The sequence below is a fragment of the Odontomachus brunneus genome, unplaced genomic scaffold (assembly GCF_010583005.1).
Source record: "Odontomachus brunneus isolate Ranch 3 - 2012 unplaced genomic scaffold, Obru_v1 Obru_scaffold_098, whole genome shotgun sequence".
NCBI lineage: Eukaryota > Metazoa > Arthropoda > Insecta > Hymenoptera > Formicidae > Odontomachus > Odontomachus brunneus.
In genome coordinates this window covers 262,233-288,908 of record NW_022639548.1, presented here as the reverse complement: position 1 = coordinate 288,908, position 26,676 = coordinate 262,233, and the positions used below count along the sequence as shown (strand labels likewise).

At 47.8% G+C, this 26,676-nt stretch overlaps 1 protein-coding gene across 17 annotated transcripts in view; it reads right to left on the bottom strand.

The window, feature by feature from the left end:
* LOC116848712 overlaps positions 1 to 26,676 on the bottom strand; it is a 336,115-nt gene that overhangs the window by 73,824 nt on the left and 235,615 nt on the right. For 16 of the 17 annotated variants that reach the window (XR_004379004.1, XM_032825076.1, XM_032825075.1 and 13 more), the window contains one exon: positions 2,947 to 2,993. The exons of the other annotated variant lie outside the window; for it this stretch is intronic. Coding sequence is in view for 15 of the 16 variants with exons in the window: in XM_032825076.1 (XP_032680967.1) it covers positions 2,947 to 2,993 (47 nt within the window). In the remaining variant the exon portion in view is untranslated. The remainder of the gene's footprint in view (positions 1 to 2,946; positions 2,994 to 26,676) is intronic. 17 annotated transcript variants of the gene reach the window in all.

Below are 26,676 nucleotides of genomic sequence, written 5' to 3'. Positions count from 1 at the left end.
TACGGACCGTTAGCTATACCCGGTGTATATGTATGCCTCCGAGCCGGTGAACGGGGAACGAAGTTCTCGGTGGAAGTTTAATTCAACTGGACGGGCAGCCGGGTGTAAACGCTGAATGATTTGTTGCAAATCGAAAGCACCTCCGCGCGAGCCTCGACTTCCTCGCCCGCACTTATCACGGTATATTTTACGCAACACTGTATCGCGACTACCGATAATGAGGCATCGGATTCTTGTTTCTTTTTTCTTTCCCTCTGGATCTCTCTTGCTATATTCCATCGTATCGCATCGTTGAAGGAAACAGAATTTCTTTTTTACGAAGCAAATTCGGTTCTAAGAACCATAAATTCTGCCTCCTCCAACCAAAACGCGTCTGACTCGTTCATTGTTATCTTGATTCAAGGAGACTTTTTTCTTCGTGTACATCACGAAGTAAGAAACGCGCTAACATCACGGAAGTCGTTGGACTACTCGAATATTGTCGTGATTACATCGCGCTCGCGTTTCCCAAAAACCTGGCCTTTACTCCCCCGCGGCAATATTGATAAATGAATCAATAATAATTAGCGAGCGGCGCCGCGCCATCATCGCAGACTACGCGAACGTCTTTTTGCAGTGACGGTCGGCTGGTTGAGTATCGAACATCGAGATCCAACGTTGATTTTCCCGAGTAGTTCCGCGAGGTCGGGTATGCTCGTTCGTTCTCTCGATTAGGCTTTGCCGTCATTAAAAGTTTATAAAGAAGCCAAGGTACGAGGCAGGGCAACGATGTGCGGGAGAGACGGAGAGAGTAGGTGGTAGGTGGTAGCTCGGCACCCCGGAACGGAGGTAGCGTAGGGGGAACAGTACGACAGAGTGAAAGAGAAAGAAGAGTGAGAAGGAGTGGAGGATGAAGAGAGAGAGAGAGAGAGAGAGAGAGAAAAGAAAGAGAGAGAGAGAGAGAAAGTGAGCAAGCGAGAGAGAGCAAGAGAGATTCCAAGCAAGTTTTCTCATGTGCAATGCATAATGAGGAAAGGTAGACGGCGCATAAAGGGCCTACAAATGAGGCTCAAGTTATACATGTACATTGTAAGTAGGTACCGGTAACTAACACGTCGATGTAAACGACTCTCTCGACGTGACAAGTATTTTCGAGAGATTTTGTAACGTTACCTTTGAGGGGAATGCCTATGAAATGGAAAGAACCAGTATCCAATAAGGTAAACGTCCCAATGGCCGGACATGTCCCAGTGTCCGACCACTTTGAAAAAAAATATTGATTGTTTATTTTAACAGTAAAAAATAAAATTAATAATGACTATAATAAAAACCTATAACATTTTACAAGTATTTGGAAAACAATTAATTCAACTTGAAATTTTTGTATTAAAAATAAAAATCGTATTAAAAATAAAAATCGAAAATGAGCAGGTATCTATACTTTAGCCAAATAATCAATCAATCGTTAACAAATTCGTTAAGAGGAAGCATCTAATTAATAATATAAAAATTAAATATTTATTTATATTTGGGAGCAAATAATTGAATATTTAATTTCGAAAAGACGTAAGTAACTTACTTTGATGGAATTTATCATAAAAATAACTATTAAAAGGAGATTTTAAAACGTTCGGAGATTGGTACATTAAAAGTTATTACTGGTCCCAATCTTCAGACACATGAACAAACCTAAGCTGTCAAAAAATATGAGGTTAATGTCACCTGTTAGAGATTAATATCGCCTGTAACAAGCAAACATAAACGGATTGTTGTAGTAAGTATAACAATTGTGCATATTTTATAAGACATTTAATTGCATGTGAGACTTCTTAAAACTATTAATTGACAAACTATTTTCATTTATAAGAATACAAATAAATGATTAATATTTATAGTGATTACTACAAAGTCAAAGTATTTTTAATAACTTCATTGAGTATATAAAAAGCTATTTCAAAATCATAAATATATAATGATAATTTAAAATATTCAAGGAATTAATAAAGAAAATATTTACTTTTACAAAAGTAATATGAAGACGAAAAAGAGCAAGGACGAAACTCATGCTAGGTCATCTCTAATAAACGATGCACTACATGCTGTTCATCGAGGAATTCCTCTTAGACAAGCCAGCAAACATATAATTATTTAATCGCGGTCGGACATTGGGACAATTACGTTCGGAAACTGGACCATAACCATTTTTAACTGTCCGGACACTGGTACATTAAGTCGCCCCATTATTTATTTAAATATTTAATTTATAACAGATATATATTGGTTCTAATAATTTTTTTCTAAGTAAGGAAATTCAAAGTTTTCGTATAAATGCAAATATATGTGCTAAACATCTTCCTAATATTGTATATTGTATTTTTTGTGACAACATACGTTTAAACGCCCGGCCATTGGGACAATTACCTCATGTTTCAACGTGACTATTAATTTGTAAGTTACGCGCGAAACTAGTTTCATATTAAGTAATCAATTGCTTTGCATTATCATGCCATTTCTCACGACTATGTTCAAACGTTAATTAAAATCGTTGGTCTGAAAGGGGGAGTGGAACGTGTGTGCAGAATGTAACGCGACTTTTCATATGTTCCACGTGATTTTTCGTACGCAACGGTGCAAGGTGCGCGTGTAAGATTTCACTGGTCGGTAGGCGCACACAGACATTGCGGTAACGGTAACTAAAGATACGAGCACGCAATGCGAGTCGCGGTGCACGAAAACCAATTAAAGGTGTTAGATCGATCCTCCCTGGTAACTGACTCGCTAGTCTCCTTGATGAAAGATGCAAATCGTCGCTCATAGCGCGATGTTCCTTTGCCCGATTATTAAGAGTACGGAGTGATTCACGCGGAAAGGAGCTTCCGGATAAATGCAAGTTCGGCAATCGGGTGCGCATAGACATGACATTATATGTTATCATTACTTCTATGCTATTTACGATTAATCTCTTACCTTGTTCATGATTTGGCGGGGATACTCCCGCCTTGCGAGGGACGGCTCTGCAACAGCAAAGAAAACACGCCGATTACTCTTACAAATTCGCGCGCAGACGTACAGTTATGATTTTTGCATTCAGATGAGCGATCAGATAGGTGGGTTTAAATGGCGTGACGCATCTTTACTCACGTCTGTTGTAACGTTTAACGCGACGAGCAAAAAATATACAGAATTTCGAACGCAACCCTGAATCGTCACAAAGAAAAGCTCTCTTTTCGTGCTTCGCATTCTCAATCCTCAACCCTTTCGCCGCGCCTTGTGACGCAGGCTAATGCACGTGGGGTGGTGCTTGATCGCGCAGCCGAGCCCCAGCTCTTCCTCTCCTTTCCCTTCGACGGGTACCGCCAAATTCCCATAATCTAATGAATGGCCTAACCCCAATATCCTCTCGGTTCAGCCTCACCGCCGCCCACCCTCTATGTACTACCCTATATGTACCACGCATGTAAATATCCTCGCTGCCCGCGCGTATGTACGCGTACTTTGAGTTCCTTAAAATTCTGCGAGCCTCTGGCTACAATTAATTATTCCAGCGCAATCGCGACTATTACCTACGTCATCCGTAATTTTCACTCGATCCTTTCTGAAACGGTTCACGTCACTCCTCGGGTCACGCTCAGAAACGCAACTTCCACATCGCATGGCAGAAAATACATTAATGAAACGTAACGATCGATAAGTCATTAATAATAGTTACCAAACTCGAGTTCTAATAAACGACACTAACGATCACCAAAGGAGTTGATGGAGAATAAGTACTCATGGAAAGAACACGATGATAGGAGCACTCCAACAGTTGTAAGTAATGACAATTTATATAGCGTAACTTTTCTCTTTCGTTTTTTGAGTAAATGAGTAACGAGCAATCCTGTATGAGCGCAAGAAATATGAACAGGGGCTCTCGCGCGGAGTCGGCTAATTGCGCGTTAAACGGGGGTGAAGTCGACGGCAAAATTCTTCCGTCCAGAAAATGGATCGTACGCGAGCCGGCGTTGATCCCGGGCGGCGGGGGCGAAAGGCTAAGGACGCGCAAATGTGTTTATCTCGGGGAATAATAAAAAGGGTGGCCCGACGGCCGTGACGCGCCACCGGACGATCACGCGGCGAAGTCGGGAATAATGTCTCGGACACGAGGCTCGTCTGCGGATTTACCCCGGCCTCCGCTACGAACCAACCGACCACCCACACTTTACCCCCCCCTTTCGACCTCCTCCGACCTACCCTTATACGCGTGTCCGCCGCAGATTCAGACTCCTAATTAAGACGAGGGTGCGAGAGGGGTTTCAGGGGTTTCTGCCGGGTTCTCCCCTGAGGGGGCGGGGGCAAAGGAGGAGGAGAAGGGGGCACGGGGTGGCGGGTGTGTGGGTAGAAGGAGGGTTTTCCCGAGGTAAGGGGCACCCGTATCGTGCCGGAGGGGTAAGCCAAGGCAAAGGGGGTAAGGAATATTGATCACGGGACCACCACGGCGCGGCGAGGCAGGGACTGCCCGCACTCGCCCTCTGCTTTCATCCGCCCACCCCCTCGCCCTCTAACTTCAGCTTTCTCTCGTCTCACTCTCGCCGACCGTCTCTCACCTTCTCCTTCGTCCTGCTCGACGTCTTTCGTCCGATCCTCTCTCTTTCTCTTTCTCTCTCTTTCTCTCTCTCTCTGTCTCTCCACTCTACTCTCTCTTTCTCTGGAGCCGGCACGGACCGGGCCAGACTAAACCACCAAACGCCAGATGCGTGAAATCAGTCGGTTAGAACCTGCCCCGCAGCCTTTGCAAATTATTGACGCTGAAACCGCGAGGCAGATGATGCCTGCGCGCTGCTTCGAGGTGGAGTTCGAATGAAGAGAGAGAGAGAGAGAGAAGAGAGCGGCCAAGCGCGAAGCACACTCCTCTCGCGGGAGAAGGTCGAGTGAAAGCTTCCGAAGAGAAACTTTTTCTACTTCTTCCTCGTGTAGTTGCGCCGATAATTACTTCGCTTGGTCGAGTTCGGTATGCGTGCGTGATGATAAGTATGCGTGCGTAATAAGTATTTTTCTCACGAGATGACACGTTCCAGCATCGACGAAATTGAACATATATTCCATCGATATATTCGCGTGTCTACATCGTGGTATTCGGTCGGGCATTCATTGACTGCGCGACCGAGTATCGTACCTCTTTGTCGTCTAATCAAACGTCTCAAGTTTGCAGAGAGGTCTCCGTCTCTCGTGACGGGGTTGACGAAAGTCGCAATAAGACATGGGCCTCTTCGGGAGGGGAATTTCTGGGACTGGAAATCCGAGTAGCCTGACGAACTTTGACGCACATGCTCGGCCGAACAAGATCTACGCTCCAGACGTGTGCAGCGTTCTCACGAGTTTTCGTGAGAGATCCTCTCAAATGGCGAAGAGAAGGAGAGGTCGACTTGGCTCGTTTCAAAGACGACGACAGAAGACGGCGGAACACGGACGAGAAAGGAAAGGAGGGAAGAGGGAGCAGGAGGGCAACGGGTGGGCTCGAGTTTACACGACGTAGCGACTCGTCTTTCTACCCGTCGCCCTGCCTTAATTAAATCTCTAGACCCTTCCTGAAGAACCCGCGGACCTGGCAGGAAACTAGAAGAACCGCCTTCTCTTCTCGCTCTACAATTCACTGCGGTAACACGTCGTCTTCCATTGGTCCTCGGCGCGTTGCCGCGAGGAATGCGCAAACTTGCCGACCGCGATATAGAATGCGCTTTCTTCCGTCTGTTTATCTCGTCTTATCAACCCGTTTCACTCTGTACCCAAACGTCATATTCCGCGGATTAGTTCGTTTTCAGAAGTCGTCTCGCACCACGAAACGCTTCGTCGCACCGACGGTGTTGCCAACGAAGTAACGCATCTCCGACATACTCTTTCATATCATGTGAAATAAAGATGTCTCTTTGGTGTTCGATCATAGAACATTGAACTTCTTCGTGGATTTCTCAATGTACATTCGATAATGCTAAATGTTCCTAGGAAACGACAGCTCGATTTATGCGGAGACTTTTGCCAGGCAAATTGTTTCCATTCTGCGAATTCAATGCTCACGTGGAGAGGACCTGCGCTCGCGGCGAATTTCCACGGCGTGCAACATATTTTCTCATGCGCTCCACCGCCATTCCGGTGGCTTCAGATACCGTTATTCGGCGTTGTAACGAACGTCAAGGGCGACCTCGACGAGACCGGAAGAGACCTCATTGTCCAGAGGCGGGGGCTCCGATAGGAGGGTGCGCAGCAGCGGCAGGCAGCCAACTCAAACTTTGATATGGTTTCCTAAATAACCAAGGCGACCGATACCGCAGCACGATAGTCCTCCTTCCTCCACCGCCTCCTCTCGCTCGCTTTCCCCCCTTGCCCTCGGCCTCCTCACCGCCTAGACCGATCTGCGGTGGTCCGGAGAGGGTACTGTAACTACTGCCGAAGCATATTGAAACCCTCGCACCAACGGTGACCCGACTCGCCACCCCGGCTAACCCGACCGCCCCCGCTGCCCGCCGTTCAGAACCGATACAGGCTGCCGTCGTCCATGCAAAACCTCCGGCGCGGGTGCGTTTGTCGTTTGGTGAGTAAACGTGAGTAAACGCGCGGTGCAGACCGACGACGCCGACGTTTTCATAGCGCGGCAGCGGTTAATTCGGCCGCGGACTGACAGGTAATCTGCAAGAGAACCGCCGACGACGAAAAAGGAACGCGCGCCTCTGGAGTCGGTCGCGTAAGGGGTTGTCCGAGCGTCCGTTACCGATGTTTCTGCACCCGAAGGGGTTGTATCATACAGAAGAGCAGATGCTTGGGACAGATGTGTGATTGGACTAACGTGCACAGAGTAAAAATGACAATATATAAAGGAAGAATATATCAGAAAGAAACGTAAAAAAAATAAAAAATAATAAAGAATGCAAGGAAGAACGTTGTAAAGAATACTTCCTCTCAAAATATTACAAAAAGAGCTGCTTTATTTCTTGTAAGAGCACCGAGGAATTAAAATAAAGGAAATCATTTTGAAGCTAATAAAGGTAAATTATATGCAGTCGCAATGAACACGAAAACCCAAACTTAAAACTCTTAATACTTTACTTAAAAGAAAAATCAAAATAGAAGTCTTGCAAAATCTGAGCCAAACGCCTGAAAGGAAAACTCTCCTTTGTCAGCGCTCGTCTTTTGCGCACTCATAACTCGTACATTTCGAATTCCCTCGATTTTATTCGGATGGTCTCGCGGTTCTGGTTCAAGTCTTACCTAACGTCTCCAGATTCTCAGGATCGCTTGCGTCCTTACGTAGAAAACACTTTTCATCCGTTTTCAAATTTTTAATGATCTCGTAATACAATGACGCGTCACCGACAATGCGCCCCAATTAGCAATTTCCGGTGTATCCAGCTTCAAAAATACACCGTAACGGGTTCGCTATCTAAAAGAGATAAAAGTTACGGGAGACGCGAGCGGAGAGATAGCCGTCTATTTTACAATATCTTCCTCGCAGGCCGCGCCGATAGACGCGATCCCTGTATCCTCAGAGTCGGCTCTGTTTGTCTGCTAATTAGAAGCTAACAGCAGAACTAAAGTTTCGAACTTTAAAGTTTCTTGCACTCGCGCGGAAGCCTCTTGCTATCCATTCAATATCCTCTTTCGGAGGTGGAGAGGCCATCCTTTGGAGGAACGTCCTTTCCATCTGCACATCCGTCCACCTGTTCTCCTTCTCCTCCTTCTCCTCCTCTTTTACTCCCTCTCTCTCTCTCTCTCTCTCTCTCTCTCTCTCTTGCTCTCTATTCCATTGCTTCGACTACCGGCTAGCGTTAATTACTAATTAATTGTTTCGCGTGTTTGAGTTTTAAATGGATAAGTTAAACAGCGCGTAAGAGCCTCCCGACGTGTAAGGCGGTGGTGGCGGCAGTCCACCCTTCTTTTTCCCTCCATCCGTTCCTCTCGCTTCGCGTACGATTACCGTACAAACAGTGTACTGCCGGTTAACGAGGTTAGGATGACCGTGTTAGAGGTGGGAGAAGAACGGGAGCAGCGCTCGTTCGTTTATTCGTTTTTCACCCCCGTCACACCAGGACGTCGCGTCTCGCTTCGTGCCTCACGATGTAATATCTCCATCACGACGCCAAGCTATCATCACCGGCGCGTTTAAAGTTTACCCCCAATCCGACGGATATGGATGTAGCCTCGATAACATGGCGACACGTCATCGAGAAGTATCCACAGATACTTCCCATGATCGTGCATCGAAATAGAGAGACACGTAAATAATTTAATTCTTCAAAATAAGTAATTTAATTTAACATAATTCAACGTTATATTTCAAAGCGCGGCTCCTCTAGATAAAAAGTAATTTTCTCTTTCTCTCTCTTTGTGCCTCTCAAGAAAAATATCGTCTACTTTGCTTTCATTAAATGAGGCACGCTATTTTGAATTGTTATTCCTCGGCCGAAAACTTCGATGAGAAATGATCGTTCAAGAAACTTGTATCATTACAGCTTGGATCGCCCGACGTCTGTCTTGAGGCACGGCACGCCGACGGGATCGCTTTATCCCCGCGAGAGACACGCCCTACCTGTCCGTAATCGGAGCTCAAATAAAAAGACGTAATGCCAGATAAAAACATCCCATTTGTCTAACGACGAGTCTCCTCCGCGTTCCAAGGAATGTTGTACCATGCTCCCTTGCGAGGTGGCGGAAGTTAAATCGGGACGGTAATCATCTTAAACAGCATTGTCGTGGACACCTAGAGGCCCTCGAGAAAACATCCCCCGGCCGCCCAGTTCCCCCGTAATTGAGATGAATCGATAAGAAATCTGCCGTGAGAACGAAAATTGATATAGTCGATTGTTGTTCCGCGTTGGTTACGCCTACGTGCATGTCGCACTGTATTTCTATCTTCAACAACACCTCCTCGAGCGTGCAGGGTGAATCTCGCGGAAGCTCGGAATAAATCAGGAATAATCGGAAAACACGGCGGCCAAATTGACGAGTGTTATCGACTGGCGTCGCGGGAGGGCGACAAGAACGCGTCGGGATCGAAAGAGCGAACGAGGACGAGGAAACGATGGCACCGGGGAGAGAACGTGTCGCCGGCAAATCGGTGTCTTAACCGTCCGACGAGGGGGACAATTATTTAAGCGGGCGCCTAGCGCGGCGCTCTGGCGTAGCAGCGCTTCAAGTTAGCGCACCCGTGTTAGCGGGAGCACGCCGATGGAGACAGAGAGACAGAGCGAGAGGAAAGAGAGGCGAGAGTCCGGGGCTGTTAATTGCCGGCTGTCACGGGCACGCAGTGACAGGGACCACCGTCGAGGGATTGCCTGCCTCGTCGAAGCCGGGAGCGCCGCTAAATTTTCCTTTCGACAGAGGAAACGTGCGAAACGCGCTATCGCGATGGACTCCGCGTTCACGGAGGTGGCTCTGAGAAGCTTTCACACGGAGATGAGCAGAGATCGAGGCGAAGCTTCGGAAAATAGTATGGTTCGCGCGTGTATTGTCGACTACATGAGATTTGTTTGCAAATACTGATCTATACGTAGTTTGCGTCTCACCTATGCGAAAAGAAGATTAATTGGATAAACGTTTCTTTGATCCATGAGCGTTCAGATCTGTCGCGAGTGGTCGCCTGGCGTTTCCGCGACCACTCTCACTCAGATCACGCGCTATTTCACCGCTCTGGAACTCGGATACGAACAGGAAGTAAGCGGCGGAAACTCTCGCTCGGACGTACGCTGTAATTTGAACGCCGACGTATATTTATTCGACGTCACGGAGGAAGAACGGAGGAGCCGCGCGGAAGTAGCGGGAGCTTGCAGAAGTAGCGTGACGACGCTAAGAGCATTAAAGAGACGTTTTCCGCCCGACACTTAGGTTTTCGTTCCCGCACCCACCCCACAGATTCACGGCCTATCGGCTTAGCGCTCGGCGGGCGGTCCCGAGCCACCCTTGGTGGCTTCGCCACCCTGCATCGTCTTCAGCTCGGCACCCCGAGCAACCAGGCAAAAGCGCGGCTGGTTGACGCGTTGCTCTAGTCGGGAAATATTTTCACGAGCGTAAGAACTTAAGTACTCGGGAGTGTGTACGCGTGACGTGCCGTCTTGATGAGCCCTGGTCCACGGTATCTTCCTATTACAGGGTAATGTAACACGCGCCGCGGCGATGAGGAGAGTCTTCGGAAGTTATCATCTCGTGTTCCTGTTAAAGCAACTGGCATCATAATTCGCGGAGTTGAACGTCTAATTCGTCGCAACCGGCTGGCGACGTTACAAGCCGCGCGTGGAGAGGACTACGAGGAGAAAAAGAGAGAGAAAGAAAGAGGAAGGGAAGGGGAGAGAGAAAGAGAGAGACAGGGGGAGAAGAAACTCTCGTAGGCAACTGTGACGGCAATTCCTGTGCCTCGTTCCACGCAACAACGCTCCGCAGTGAGCATTCCAGAAAGGGTCGAGGGAGGAAGCCGTTGCGTCGGCGGTGGTGAATTATCAGCTAAGAGGAAATTATGGAAATAGATATAAATCGAGAAGAAGAGAGCGCTGGCGCGGCTGTTTGCGAGCGAGATGCAGACGAACAGCCAATAAGCGAGTTGCGCTGACGGCTCGAGAGGTACGGTGTACCTTTAAATAAACGGAGAGAGCCTAAGAGCCAATTTGGAATGTAAAGATCTATCAGCATAAATTAAACATGGCGCGGCCGGCGTCAGGCTCGCCCGCCGATTTTTGGAACCAGTTCGACCGCTGCCTGTCGTCAAAAACAACAATCAACTGACAGTTTGATTCTCTGGTAGGAAAGCGTGCGGTCCGATATTAGAGAGCTATTTTATTGGGAACCTAACTTCATCCTCGAGTCAGCTTCATGTCGGAACTTCTCGAGGATAACCGTTCCCGAATTTAATCGCTTCAAGGCAACGAGCGATATCTCGTGGGTCAAGTGCGGTCGATTTAGCGGGAAATTTTTTGTTCCGCGGAGAAACGCAGAGAGAACGAGAGAGGGAGATCGGGGCGCTATTGGCGGCAAGTCGCGCGGAAACATCGAGAGAGAGAAATGAGAGACGCGCGCGGATCGTGAGGGGCGAAGAGCGGCGTAGGGTGGAAGATCCGCGAGTTCGCGTCATGTGCATCGGACGCGACGCGCGAATTAACAACTCACGCGTCATATCGCGCATTATTATCCGATATATCGAGCCGCCGTATCGCCCCCGGTCGCGAACCAAGGCGCTCGTGAGTTCGCGCGGAGAGAGTGCGTTACCGTGCTTAACACGGTAACGATGAGCAGGAGTATATATACGTCGCGGGGGGGAATATCGCCGTGTGTCAGACGAAGTCGAGGATACCGATTCAACGTGTTCGTTCCGCTGTAGCGCTCCCGAGTCGTTAATGTGTTTCGTCGATCGTCTATGCGGCCCTTCTACCCCGTACGGAGACGCCAGGTATCGATCGCACACGGCGGACACTTTTGTGCGTAATTATCTCTCTGGATTTCTTGGAGTGAAGCGGAGTGACAGCATCACTTTACAATTGAATTAAATTCACGACCTCTTATTTATATAAAGCTCTAAATCTTGGAATAAATATTTCCACTCATACGATTTTTCGAGTACACGGTATTTTCACTATCGGTTCCAGTGAATGTTCACTCGTCTTCAGTGAGATTTTATTCGGAGAAATTTAGAAAGAATATTTTTTTTTTAACTGGAAAAGAAGAACAAAATATTAACAAATAAAATATTATATACGAAAGAAGACCTTGGATTATGTAATTGCTTTTGCGAAATTTCTTGATGCAAAATTACGCTCGAGAAGTAAAGTGACCACCGTGTTACTCAAATTCGAGTGATTTTTCAACATTCGTCCATAAGGAGTCAGAGTTCACTTTAAGCTGGAGTGAAACATTTGTGATTTTAAGTGCTTTCCCTATCGTTTCGAGTGAAAATACCGCGACTTTTCACTCATTCTGAATAAGATTCCACTCCAAGAAATTTCAAGAAATAACACTTAACACATTCGCTAGTAGTTCATCTAAAGAATTTTCTCACATACGAACCTGTTTTTTATATAATTAAATTTAATGTAATGTTTACTCACATTACATTAATTTTATGTTAATTATGTAAAACATAGTTTGTTTTTACATGGACTACGTAGAGAAAATTGTATATATGTGACGTGGTAGCGAACGTGTCGATAATCATTCGCTTCAAGCAGACATGAAATTTTCTTACAAGTACAGTATTTTCTTACAAGTAGAAATTACTTCTCCAGCTCTAACAGTCGTTATCGAGAACTCCCCTTATAGCCGCGTATAAGCATTATTTATTGCGATGCAATTGAAAATATTGATTGCCAGGAGGCTTCGGGCAAGGCGAAAAAGTCGCATCGTGACGAGCAAGCGAGAAATGGAGACGAAGCGGTTAGCGTTACGCCGAAGGTGTACGCGTTGAAAAGGGTTGATTACACGAACTCCCGCGTCCAGCGGCTACCGCCGCCGTCGCTGGGCCATGTCAGAAGGATGCTGCTGGACCATGCTTGTAAGCAAGCGGCAACCCGTTCGAGGGCCGTCGGTAGGCTCGGGGCAAATGGCAGCGGGATGATTGATCGCCCGGCTAATTGGATGATCGATGACTCAAGTTCATCAGTGGCTGTTCAGCTACTGGCGAAGGATGCTTCGCTCGCACGTGAGCCCTGCCCTGCCACTCCCGCAAGATGTACACGTGTATAAGTGAGTGTCTGGATATATGTGTGTGTGTGTGCATACGCGAGTGTATACGAATTATGCGTCGCTCGAGAAGAACAAGCTAGGGTACGCTGTCCCCCAGCAAGCTTGAAGCAAGCTCGCGCTAATATTCTTCGGGGTCGCCGCGCTTCTCCCTCTCTATCTCTCTTTCACGCCTCGTGCCTCGTTGAACGGCATTCTTTACCGTAAGTTTAGGGCTTCCGTCAAGTTTGTGTGAGTGTTACGGACGTGAACGATACTCTAGGGATAGTTATGGAATATTATGCTTTTTCCTGTAATAATGAACTTCCGCGATGCGTCACATTCATGCGAATGTTGTGAGTATTCCCGAGTCGAAATTGTAGCCCTACTTTTGACCTAAACTTTCTAACATCTGTATGTTCTAAATCAGTGTATATTTGATACAAATTACAATCTGAAGTTCTACTTAGCGCTTCTAAATAGCAAAAGACGCACAAAACGACATTTGTAGATTCTAAAAAGGAACCTCTCGGCAAAGCTAATAGATTAAATGGAAAAAAAAGTTGATACAGACTTTAGAGCATCAAAATAGGCATTAAATAGAATATTGAGGTCGAAAAAGGGATCAGAATTTCGACTTAGATTAACACTATTTACTTATTATTTATTGTATGTATGTATGTGTGGTTCTTCTAAAGAAAATAACCTCTTCGCAATGAAAGTTTGAATCGGTTCTAGCCGTAACTTAATCATTTTCAACATCCGATCCTAAGGGAAGTAATTGTTAAATTACCGTCTGAATTAAACCGCGGTGAATTTTCGCGACGCACTGACACTAAACTTTCGCAAGACACAAATTTGCATCACCCTGCGTTTTCGTGTGTTTGGGATTCAAAGTGCGAGGTGTCGTCTTCGCGCGCAGATATCGCGAAGCTACGCTGGATGTTAAAGTAACGAATACACAATGGGATTTAGTGTGCGGCAAAGGTGCGAGCGGGCAAGCCAACGCGCGAGTTCACGCATAACGTTCGCCTGATATACGGCCGACGCGTGAATGCAAATCGGCGTGTAAATCATGCGAACAATGTCTTAATGTCCCGGTCATACAACGCCCACCCGAGTCAGAAGACAACGGGCCCCGGTAGTCTTCGGGTGGAAGGAAAGGGTGCCTTTTCGGATATTCATAGGGAAATAAATTAGCAGGGACGCGCGTCACGAGGGGACCATTATTGATATCTATTTTCTTGGTGGATGTTACCCACGACTCTATTCCTCGCACACGACGAATTGCGTTGCTTTTAGCATTCATAAGGAAATCAGTTATACATTACTACGATATCGTTCTCATGCGCGTTCGCCTCACAGGAAAGTGTGCTTAAATGTTAGGAACTAAATTTAATGAGAGGAAATGTGAAGGAAAATTTCTCAATATATTACATTAAAATAAAAAAAAGTGTATGTCATTCAATGTGGCGAAGAAATAAAAAAAAAAAAGGAAATTAAATCTCGATATTCACTCGCGTGCAGAGATTGCGAAAGTCTCAATTGCTGAGGTAGCGCGATATGTCGCTTTTTGCCATTGAGCGAGCCTCAGCAGCGGATAGAGAGCGAAAAATGGCAGCTTCGCCTTCTCGTTTATGCCATTTAACTTGCAAATCTTCCTACCGTGTCTGCTGATACCCATGAAACATGTGTGGAAAGTGAGAAAAGTCTTAACCCTGCTCCCGAGGAGCCGGATGAGACCGGCGAGGGAGTCAGGAACGGCAGGGTGGAGGGAGAACGAGGCGTGTGAAAAATTCGCGGGAACAAAGGTGGCGAGGAGAATCCGTACTCGAGAGGCCGAAAGTTGCGATTTCTCGTGGAGGATGAGAGCCGGGAAGGGTGAGAGCGTTAAAGTGAAATATTCGTCCGAGTGGAATACGTAAAGACGTCGCTCCGACGGTGCGGTACCGCCGAGCGAGTAATCACATTAAATTGATTCTTCGAGAGTCAAATGAACATACCTAGGAATCGGCATCGCTCAGTAATGCGTTTCGCATCATCGATTCACCGTGCTTCCAGAGCGAACCGGCGCGGCCGGAAACGAGCGAACGAGGGTCACGCGCGCGTCACAACCGAGATGTTGACGGCACGAAGCGACGAAACGAATGGTGACACACAACTCTCGACTACCCGTCGATAGCGGGGCCTAAAAGGGCACGCGAGGGTTGCACCGAGTGCGCCGGTGCTGTACAGAGATTCCCTCCCGTGTGACGGCGCTCACAGCGAGAGAGGAGAGACGAGAGGACGACGGAGAAGTGGGTGCGATCGGAGTCGGTTGCCGGATAGTTTAACGCCGAGGTGGTTCAAAGTCCCTCCTACCAGCCTCGACATTCTCCTCCCTCCTGTCGGAGGGATGGTTAGTAGGTTTACGATGATGATGCGATTCCCTTTACGCTCGCGACGGATCCGTTGCCGGCGAATCTTAGCTTCTTTAGCGATGTTTCCGAGGACACCCTCTCCCCTCTCTCTTTCTCTCTGTCTCTCTCTTCTCGCGAATGCTGTGGCGATAATCGCTCGTAAAGACGCCACCCTAACGCGTCGAATGTCGCGATAATGTCGCTCTCGCGAAATTATACAGCGTCGCAGTTTTCGGGACGTACCGTTTCACGCGTCGTCGCACATCTCTCTCCCTCCTTCTCTCCCGACCGATTGTTACTGTAATTTTATCATCGAGTATGGCACATTGATCGCACATCGAAGAATCTCTTCTTGACGCTTCGATGACTACCCATTTAAAGTACAATTCACTTTTGCAAATATGACGGAGTCTGCCAAGGGGAATCGCGACACGCGGCGTAGGAAATACGGTTTACGAAGTGTGAGAAAAAATAAAGTTTCGCGTAAACTAAAATTAAAAGTAGGCTGTCAAGAATAGTTAAGGAAAATCGATAGCTCCTTAAAATATCCGCTGCTTTGACGGACGAGAAGCGGAAGGACAAACTGAAGTGAGGTGAAATCGCCTTCTCGATCGCCTCCGCCCGAATATCGTCGAGGATACTGAAATATGAATGCCGAATGCGGGCGTCCCTCGCGCGACTTCGCGACCATCTAGACACGATTTGTTTTTTTACGAACGGCGTCTTCGCCGGCCCTCCTCTTCCGCTTCTCTAAGTTTCGTAAGAATCCGCCGTAACGGCTCTAATTTCCGCTAATAAATCCACCGATGCAACAAGAATCTTCCCCCGATACGGAGAGATAATCGTATTCCCGCTTGAAATGTATTCACTGCGCCCTCGAGGAACGTGAATATAGCGCTCTTCGTATATGTGAGCGGATTTTGCATAAGCGTGTGCAGTACGTGTGTGAGGAAACGCGTAAGCGCGTCGAGTGGGATGAGAATTCGTGGGAGGAAGGCGAGGGAAGGAGGTAAGAAGACGGCTGGTTCTCGCAAGAGGCGCGTCGCGCAAAAACAGATGTAAAGACACACGGGGAAGCTGGCCCCTGAAGGGCCGCAGAAAAGAGGATTCGGACGGTTGTAATCTCGGCTCAAGGTGTCGTTTTGCTTCTTAGCGCCCCACCGGACATCGAGACGCTCTCGCAAGAAGGAGGAGACCCGAGACCTCTTCACGCGGCTGCGTTTATCGGCTGTGTCTCGATACGCGTGTCGCACGCCGCCAGATTTCGATAAACAATTCTCGTAACGTTGACAATAATTTACATGATTAAATTCAAATTCACTCAAAACCCAATTCATCAAACTTCTCTTAAGCGACGACGAATATATAATTTTGTAATTACACAGAGTAGAACACCCGCGATTATTGACATCCACTCAATCATTGACACTCTCGAGAGAAACTTGTTTTTTTCTTGGCTTTTCTTGAAACCAGCGTTGCAGTTAAACTTCTTGCCTGTATTCCACGATTGCAAAAGAGCATTTCACAACTAAAGCGGAGTGAACAACCGCCGTCCGAAGAAAAGCCAGGTTTTTCTAGAGTGCCAGTATCTAAGGGGGATCAATAATCGGGTGTTCTACTTTTACCATCTCCACGAAGAAAAATTTATATTGTTTGCCGATGTGGAAACCAAATCCTGATCATACTTAAAGCTTGATACGAATGTTCTCAAATATTTTGCACGTACGAGATGTGCAGTATGTTTTTTTTATATTATTTCTTGCATCCATAACTAGTTTGTTTCGAACGCGACATTTCTTTCCTGGCAAGAGTGAACTAGTTATTATTAATGACCGGTGTATTACACGCATACTAGGAGCCCGGACTTGCAAACAAGTGAGGAACGAGTTCTCGAGGTCGTCGGAAAGGAGAGAGGGACGTAGGCAATTTTGCACTTGTAAATAGGCCCCGAAGGGAGGAGCATAAGTAAATTAGGCCGGTCGAGGCGAAACGTTCTGATAAGGATCTTTCCCTCGGCTTTTTTAAAGGCTGACTCCGGGGGAATTGAGACGTCATCACGACGCTCTTCCTCGTCCTCGGGTTTGCGCCTACCTCTCTGCTCCCCGTCGTCGCGTCCTTCGAGAGCCGTTTAATGCCGAACGCTCGCGCCTCGTCCTTTGTTTCGCCTTCATGAGATTTTTAAACAGCGCGAAATGAGCTTCGCCGAGTGAAGAGTCGAGAGAGAGAGAGAGAGAGAGAGAGAGAGAGAGAGAGAACAAGAGAGAACGAGAGAGAACGGGTCTCAGATGATTATCGTTTCATCCGTCGTCGTCGCTTTAATTCCCTTGCGTCTTGCCGGCGAAATTAAAAAGATGGTTTTTGCGATAGTCGTATTTTGTAATATGAGTTTATGAATAGTAACGCTGCGTGTGGTTCACAAGGCTAATTTGCTGAGAAGGTACTTTCGTATATTTGTCTTTACATTTTCAGGATATTTAATTTCGACTGTTCTCCAAATAACTAAAATTAAAATGCGGAAAACCGCGGAAAACAGCGACGACGTATTTTTATAAACGTAAATATCACGAAAGTAAAATGCGAATGTATCATCACTTCAAACAATCAGTTCAAACCTGACACCATTTTCGACGGAGCCGGCAATTCTTTATGGCCCGGCCAAATTGATCAGCGAAGAATGAATCATCGAGAGGCCGTAAGACGAATAAAAGTTACGTTTATTTAATGAAATAATACGCGATGAGAGAAGAGCCCAAACATTGTCGACGTCGGCCGATCTCCGATCCATGTCGAAACTATCGCGGTGAGGAGGGACAGTGGTTGAGGTCTGGAAGGAAGGAAGGGACTGAGGAATCCAGGCATTTGTATCGTTTTGTCGTACTTCAGCGTCGGCACGCGTATCGTATGGCGTTGCATTATTGCTTTTATGGCCAATAAAAGGAAGGATATCCCGGTGAGATCGGTCTCGTCCTCCGCAACACAACTGTCCCCTCGGCCGTTCCCATCCTGTAACCATCGCGCGCCCCCGCGGCTCTTAACCCCCTCGGTCGCTCCTCGAGCTCGACCACCGCCCGTTATTGCCACCGAGTCGTTCGTTCGGTCATCGAAGGTGTCGCGATTGGTTTCGTGTTTGTAGGGGATATAGTCCGGGGACTCCCCGACCCAGTTAGCCGTTCGGCCACCCCTTTGGGACACCAGAGCCGAAAGAATAATACTTGGAAAATTGTCTGCACCTCTCGGAAACGTGGAAACGTTTCTTGAAAAAACGCGAAACGATTTATCCACGGTCAAATATATATTTTTGCCGAAGAGATTTAATTTTATCATTCACGTAAAATAAAATAAATAATTCGCGATTACTCCAGTTCAATAAATTCTGGACTGACTCTCTCCCTCCCTCCCTCTCTCTCTCTCTCTCTCTCTCTCTCTCTCTCTCTCTCTCTCTCTCTCTCTCTCTCACGTTTTTAGATATTTTCATAGTCAAGACAGCCTCCGTATTGTGCTGCTCGCAAAATCACAGCGGAACGTAGAACCGTCGCGCTCCTCGCGTCTCTCACGTTCTTCCTTTTACTTTTTACGATGAACTACGTAAAGTTTCGTCGAGAAAGACACCGGCGACAGTCCCTATCTAAGGCTTTGTCGTCGTGGATAGACGCCAGTCTTTCTTGTAGGCACTAAAGCTCGTCCTCTCTCTAGCAGTAGTTACATCGTTGCACCTACAGGCAAAAGATAACCAGCCCGTCCTCGAGCCATCAACCTCCTGTTCCTCCTTGGTTGTCCCGAGCGACGATATATCTCCCAGCGTCCCCTTTCGCCGTCCCCGTCACCTTCCTCTCCATCCACTCCTCCAGCAGAGTTCCGATGCTCCAGGAGGGTGCACGATGACACTCGGTTACGACATTAGCGACGTTTCCCACACCGTCTACGGGTCTACTTCGTCAATGTCAAAGCACAGCCTCGCCTCGCCTTACCTTACTCTCGTTCGCGAAAGACTTTGCCGCAAAATAAAGCCGTGACGTTCGCAGTAGCGATACAAGAAGGCGTCTCGCGCGACCTCGATGACTGAAAGTAATGGCAGTAGCGCGGAATGATGATAAAATTTGGCTACGTGTATCGCATTCGTAAATAAATTTAGATGATAATTAGTTATTTCCGGAGAAAATCGCACGAAATGCTGAAAATATAGTATATCCATCCAGGCAAAATCTATGTTAAATTATATTAAAGAACTTTAGATCGACTGGAAAATAAGCAACACAGTTGGACTTTGAAGTTCGGGATCTAGAAATTTAGATAGGTGTGTGTATGTGTGCGTGTCGAGAAAGAGGAAAAAGGAGTCCCATGTGTCGCTAGACTCCCAAAACAGAGTTCTGGTAGTGTACCGGTTGATTTACGCGGCTTCGCTCGAGGCGACTAGCGTCGCCTCCACTTCTCTCGCGGCCGTAATAGTACCACTCTGATTCCAATAACCATGAATCTATCAGACGTCAAAACGCAATCTCCACCTGAAAGCGGCCTGCCTTCGGCCGTGCGCCTCGGCGACCACAAATCTCGCGGTATCTACAACCGTATATCTTATACTTACTGGCACACGGTATGCAACACAGATGTAAAAGAATTGACGAACTTGCGCGTGGAGAGAGAGAGAGAGAGAGAGAGAGAGAGAGAAAGAGAGGAAGAAAAGGAAAAAGATAGCTCACCGAAATACGAAAGAGGAAAGAGAAAACGGAGAATCGCGAAAATAGAGGGAAATAACCCTCACGAATTTCGTACGACACGAGAGCGGGGGTGAAGGTAGAAGAAAAAAAAACCAGCGAGATTGCGTGGGAGAGGAGAAAGTTGCAAACTCGAAAACTTTCGAGCTCCTATTATCTCCGACGAGACCACGGTCCGGCATCAAGGGAGTTGTCCGGTATACCTCGATCTCTAAATACTCCACCTTCTGCGTCCTATCGTCTGGGACGAGAATTGTTCGGCAAAGTTGAAAAGGGAACGGCCAGCGCACGTCCAGGCTGATGTTCGCCTGGACATCGCAAATGGCGCGCCATTTCGGTACACGCTCGCCATTTGATATTAAACATTAAATCGCTTTTTCCCGCTCTCGAGAGATTTTTCGAAATGTCAGCTTACGTGACCTCCGTGTTAATTGAGGAAAAAAGTCACATTTGAAGATAAAGTAACCTCGTTTACATCGCAAAGCAAAATCCATATTGACGATGTCGAGGTCATCCTCTTCAATTAGCCTCTCGCGAAGACAGAGGAAGGAGGGGTAGGGAGACAGGGCGGATGGAGAGGAACCATACTGCTTGCGGACTTTTCCACGAGGCGAAATTATCGCGGAATTGCCGGCTGACTTCGCGACGTCTCGAAGAGGCGAGCGTCGCTCGTTACGTGCGCGGGAATGAGGAATGGTGCCAATGACAGTGCTAACGCCGTGCAAATGAATGCACGCCGAGGCTTTGACACGCGGTAATTTATCACGCTGTCCCGTCTTACCCTTCCGCGACGACGACGACGACGACGCGGAGGAGAAGGAGGAGGAGGAGGAGTAGGAGGTGGTGGAGAATGCGCAAGGGTTCTCGACAGGGCTAAACGAAAAATCTGGCGACGGTGATCGGGGACAAATATAAATAAGGCAATTGAGAAGCCCTCCGTTCTGCCTGCCGTCTTCCCGGGACAGATGTAACCGCGGCTTAACGGATCCCGGTAATCTCTTGGGAATATAAAACGCGTACGTCTAACAATTCGTTGACGCCGACGAGGTCGGGTTATCGCGATAACGCCGCGTGAAAAATTCCGTGAGATCAGTCTTTCCAGCGGAAAGCGGCGCCGAGAAAGGAGAGAAATTCTTCTTCCTTCGGAATATCGGCTACCATAACTGTCGCGGCAAACTCGCAACCGGATGGTGCCGCGCGCCGCAGTGAGGTATGCGCAAATTTTGCAAATTTCGTTCGGTAACTTGCGCGTCAAGCAACCGAGGCTTAGTTCACAATTTGGCAATGTAAAAACGGTCTCTCGCGGAAACAGCGCGACGATAAATGAGCGCGCGACGGTGACATCGCGAGAAACTGCTGCTTCGTCTCCGCTACATTCTCTTTCCTTCTTTCTTCCTGCCTCTGCCTCTCTCTCTCTCTCTCTCTCTCTCTCTCTCTCTCTTTCTTTCTCGCTCTCTTTCTTCCTCTGGCGAAGCAAAGTTTTTCCAACTTCGTATAATCATTTTTCCCGGAATGTCCCGACGGTGCTTTCCCACTCCCTTCTCGACGCCGCTTATCTCGGGGAAATTCTTTTCGCGGTTTCCTCTCGAGAACACAGCTGCGCGCGCGCGCACGTCTCCTCCCTCATCCGTTTCCAGACTCATCGGCGCAGAAGAATTTTAATTCTTCTCCCGAAAAATCTCTCGAATGACGGCGCGCTTTCTCTACGCTCTCACGCTCTTTCGCGCGGATATCCCGCGTACTTCAAAGGATACCACGTCGTATTGCGAGTACGATTTTTCTTCGAGCGAGAGACATTTGTTTGGCGCGAGACTACTCGACTCGGAAACACATAGTTTATATTTGCAACACACGCGGCTTCTCTAGCCGGCGAGATGCACTCACGAGTTAATCGCACAGAGAAAATATTCCAGACACAAAAACTGACACCCGAAAGACTTTCTTGTACGGTGAAATTCCGTGATTTTATCGCGGGTTGACAAAGAAAAAGAAGGAAACCCGCGAGTAAAGGAAAAAGTCACGCACGGACAGCGAGAAAATTTAAGTCGCGATTTCCTTGGCAGCAAAATCTCAAACTCTCGGGAAATAGTTCTGTCCAGGCAAATCCTCTGTAATCCTTTCGTCGTTCTCACCGAATTGAGCGACGAGCTGCTGATTTTTAATCTAGCACGCGTGCATTAATAATACATGAACGGCGCGCATTTATTCAGTGAAGGTTGGCCGTTTACATGGCGCATCAAATATGCAGGTGTCGCTTGGATGTTGCGCGAGAGAGGGCGAAAGAGAAAGGGCGAGAGAGAGAGAGAGAGAGAAGAGCGGAGAAAATAAGAAGGGGAGGTCGAAGGAGAAAAAGACGCGGGGTGATTAGACGGGGGAGAGCCGGGGACGTTGGGTTTATTAACGATATCGCGGGCCCACGAGGGTGGAAGGAAGGCCGCTCGATAATTTGCTGCCCCGTGCACCCTTGAAAGGAAATCCATATTCTGACGTTAACGAGATTTTGTAAACGACAGTCGCCATTAGTAACCGGTGAGCTTCATAAATAGGATATTGCTCGGTTACGTAATTAGATGTCGTTTCGCAGATAGATAAAGAAATGACTTCACTTATCTCGTACGTGGATTCTCAAAGCAAGACCACACACAATGCGGTTTTAAAATCACATTTTATCTCATACATCTCAGTTCACATGAACGCAAAAGGAAGATTTCACGACAAAACAACAACAACGAAGCAATAATCTCTAAAGTAATGATGTTAATGACTTTCTTTACGCCGCAATTAATAAAAAAAAATATGTACATATATAAACAAGTGAATGTCGTGTTGAAGATACAACAGGATTCAAAAGCACTATTGTTCGTGTTTGTCTTACGAGTGCAGGATAATTAGGAACTCGTTGAAGATAAACAATGTCTGCGCTAATTAGAGTTTGGTCCACGTGAGGATACGTAGGAAAGCTTTGTATACACTTGCAGCTCTCCGTCGGTCGTCGCGGCTTCTTTCCAGGAGGGACAGACACGGGTGACGGCGGCGCGGCACGGCGGTCGACGCCTCTCGCGGCGACAAATATGGAATTTGCATATAAATCGGGTATTTCCATCTGTGGCCTCGACGCTCCGCGGCGGGTCGGTTCGTTCGTTCGTTCGTTCGCGTGATACAGAAATGAAGAGATCTCCCATTTCCTCTTAGCCTCAGACTCTTACCTCCCTCGCGTCCCTTCCTCGTCGTCCCAACCGCTCCGCTCGGAAATACTAACCTCGAGATATTATTAATAACCCGAGATGAGATCGAACGCATCCCTCTCTCAGTCGTGCCGAAGGGGTGGCGGGAGGGTGCAGGCCCGACAAAATCAATCTACCAACCGTTTGTCAGTACGCTTGGTCGTTTTCCGCCTTTCGGTCCTTTCCTCCCCTCCCTTTCCGACATTCACACGTTGTTGTTCCTCTGTCTCCCTCCTTCCCTTCCTCCCACTCCCCTTTCTTCCTCTTCCGCAAGAAGATCGGCCCAACACATGCGTGCGAATTCAATTCCCCGTCCGTAGTATACACTACGGGAGTTTATCGCGTCTCGGGCCAATCTCCAAAGGTTGTCAAGCGTCGGCTTCTTGAGGAAGGGACGAAGGAACGGGATTGCGACGATCTACGTGCATATTCATCCGACGCGATACATAACTATGTATGAATCCGCAATCGTGCAATAATATTGTTTCTGTCCGTTCGTGTTCGATTACGCGACCGAGGCCTTATCGTCATTAAAGCGCGCTGTCGCGTAACACGTCTGATGAATCGAACGGGAAACTGCTTCTTGATAAGTGAATGTATCTCAGTGTATCCAAACTCTCTCCTCTCCTCCCCCCCTCTCTCACTCTCTCTCTCTCTATCTATCTATCTATCTCTCTCTTCTGGTATGAGTTGTATGCAACGTGCTGAATCGTGAAAGCACGTCGACAGACATTTTCGCGGGGCCTACCGACAATTAAACGCAAAGGTTGACGGATGCAAATGACGGCCGACGAGTCGCGAGCTCCTCGAGAGGTGGAGCATCCTCGAGATCGCGTTTCATCGTCCGCCACCCTCGGCCGGCGTCACCCTCGGCGAGAACTACCCACTCGTGCCGGCACTTTTTCTCCGCTCGCGAGTCAAGAAGAGCGGACGAGTAGCAGAAGGGAGGAAAGCAGCTTTGTAACCGGAAACCTCCTTAGACGGTCTATCATTTTTAATCGGGAGAATAAATCGTTTGATTCAATTATCAGGGGCATCTTCCTCGCGACTCCCTCGAGGACTCCCGTCGAGGATCCTCGACGAGAGGAAAGAAAGCGCCGGCTCTTTGTTCGACTTAAGAATCTCGAGAGCATTTAAGAGGCTTAGGATCGGTTAAAAGTCGACATTAAACACCGCGGCGCCTGTTGCCGGTGTTTATTCTCATTAAACCCTCAATGTTGCTCTGTGCGCCGACCCGCGTCGGTCACTCGTCTCCTTCGATTCGACCCAGCGATCGAGCTCGCCCATCTCTTCGAGAATCTCGTCGAGTTTCAGGCGTCGCGAGGGAACGGCGAAAATAGTCATATCCTTGCGAGAAAAGTACCGCCAAATAGAACTACAACTTGTCCGTATGATAAAATCTATACATACAGAATGGAATGTCTGTCTGTTTTCTATAAATCCTTGGACCGATCTGGACCAAATTTTGCCTAGTTATTCTTCCCTCTAAGATCCTACGATCCAAGATATAGGTTACATGAAACCTAGATACCCCATTCCCTCCCTTTAATTTCATCCCCTCAACACCTTGTGATAATTTAAGTTTGAATATTCTAGATGTAAGCAGCCCGGGCAAACGCCAAGTGGTTTAAGCTAGTCTAAAATAAAGATAGTTACTTTCACGTCATCTGCGACCAACGTTTGAACTTTAAAGTTAATTGGCTTTAGATATTCTGATTTCGATGCAATGCTATTTATTTTTTAGTAAAACAAAGTAAAGCCTCCTTAAATTTTATTCAAACAAAAAGAAAGTTTAAGGGAGCACCACATGTTTTATGGAACTAGATGCAGCGGGCACACATCTCCGAGTTGGAGATAAGATTGCCCACGTGTTGCGGGCACGCTGTACTTCAAACCTGCACGGTGTATCTGGGGGAAGGCGGCAGGGGATGAGGCGGAATGGTCGGCCGCGTCTTTTCCTTATTTTTATCAGGTTTTCCGAGGGGATGAATATTTAAGGGGAGCGGACTTAATCTGCGCTCGGGGATTCGCGGGCAGACGCGTATCGCAAAGCAGCCCATCTCCGTTCTTTTTTTCTCTCTCTCTCTCTACCTCTTCCCCGTCCTCTTTGTGCTACAACGAGCCTGAGGAGGAGGTGGAGAAGAAGAAGACGACAGAGGGGTGAGGCCGGAGGTGGAAAAATAACGGGGCGCGTTCGGCAGGAGGGTGCGTGGTGGCGCTGTGCATGTTTCCCTAAATATTTTACGGCCGTTATCGGCTCTTGACCGAGGAAATTCCGACAACAATTTCATCTCTGTCGGCTTTCGATAGCGCGCGCTAATTTGGCGGCACGAGGATCGCCTTGACCCCACAATCGACTAACGATATCTCGCCGAAAGTGCGGTCGAATCAATAACGCGGACCGCAAAAGGATGAAAAAAACAACGTGATAAATATATCGTACTTCCTTCGCCTTTCTCGCTGAAGCGACTATCAAGTCCACGCGTGTCGCGTCGTTTCTCGGCCTGAAGGAGAAGCGTACACCTGACATGCAATGTCTCTCCTCCGCCTCCAGGTCGCGAAACAGCACTGGCTCCACGGGTACCCAGCTATCAAATTAAATCCGTCAACTTTCGTAGGGAAGCCAATAAGGCAGGCAGATTAAAACGCGCTCCACGCGAGACATCTTTTCGCTGCCTCTGCCCTCCGTCGGAATATCAAGAGCGTTTCGTCCCGCGACTAGTCTGTTTCCGGGCCGATATAAACTGACGAACGGAGACCCTCTGACACCCCCAGCAGGCGAGGGTCTAAGGGAGGCTTTCCCTTGCAAATTCCCTCTTTACCACTTCTCTGTAGCCCACCACGGCCACCGCGTCGCCGCCGGAGGCACCCACCACTCTTTCTCCGCCGGGGGTTTGTTTTAGCAAGAACTCGCCCCCGGTTTTTGGGTACCCGCGTATACGCACCCATCCATCCACCTATACGCGCCCGCGCGCACATACACACACACATACATACACACACAACCGACCGACCGACCGAGCTCTCTCGCTTTCGCTAGCTAGCTCCGCCGAAACCTTCACCGCAACCGCCGGCTGCGCGAACCAGCCGACCTTTATTGGTTTTTACCGAGCAACACACAGTCCGATATTTTTTTATTACGACGGAGCACGCGTTTAACCCCCGACCGCGCATTGTTCGGCATTAAGCGTGGAAAAAGGCTGCCGGGCGAAGGAGTTAAGGTGCCCTCACACGAGCGAAAGTAGTCGTCCCGCGTGCGCATCCGCCACGCCGTCCAAGCTGCAGTCGCACCAAATTGATTTCCTATGTTTATTGAAGATTCCGGGGATACTTTGCCACGTGTTTTGGCACATCTGCCTAGCATCGGTCGTATTCAGTTTTGCGCCACCGCAGCTTCTCCATCGTGTTATCGGGCAATACTCCTATGTCACTTAGAGGCTGTCGAATTTCACGCGTACAGATCCAAGACTGCCACTATTTATACTTAAATTCCGAGACTCATGGATTCAGTGCTGCAGTTGGTCATTCGGACGAGAAACCTCGGTTGTAATGTTCTTAAGATAATTTCCCGAACAAATTTCGGCGTTGAGTGTTTGATATAATAAACGACACTACATAGAGAAACTGACAAAAACAAGTAACAGGTTTCCTGCACGCGTATCGATAACACATCAGCTACAATGACGTTGC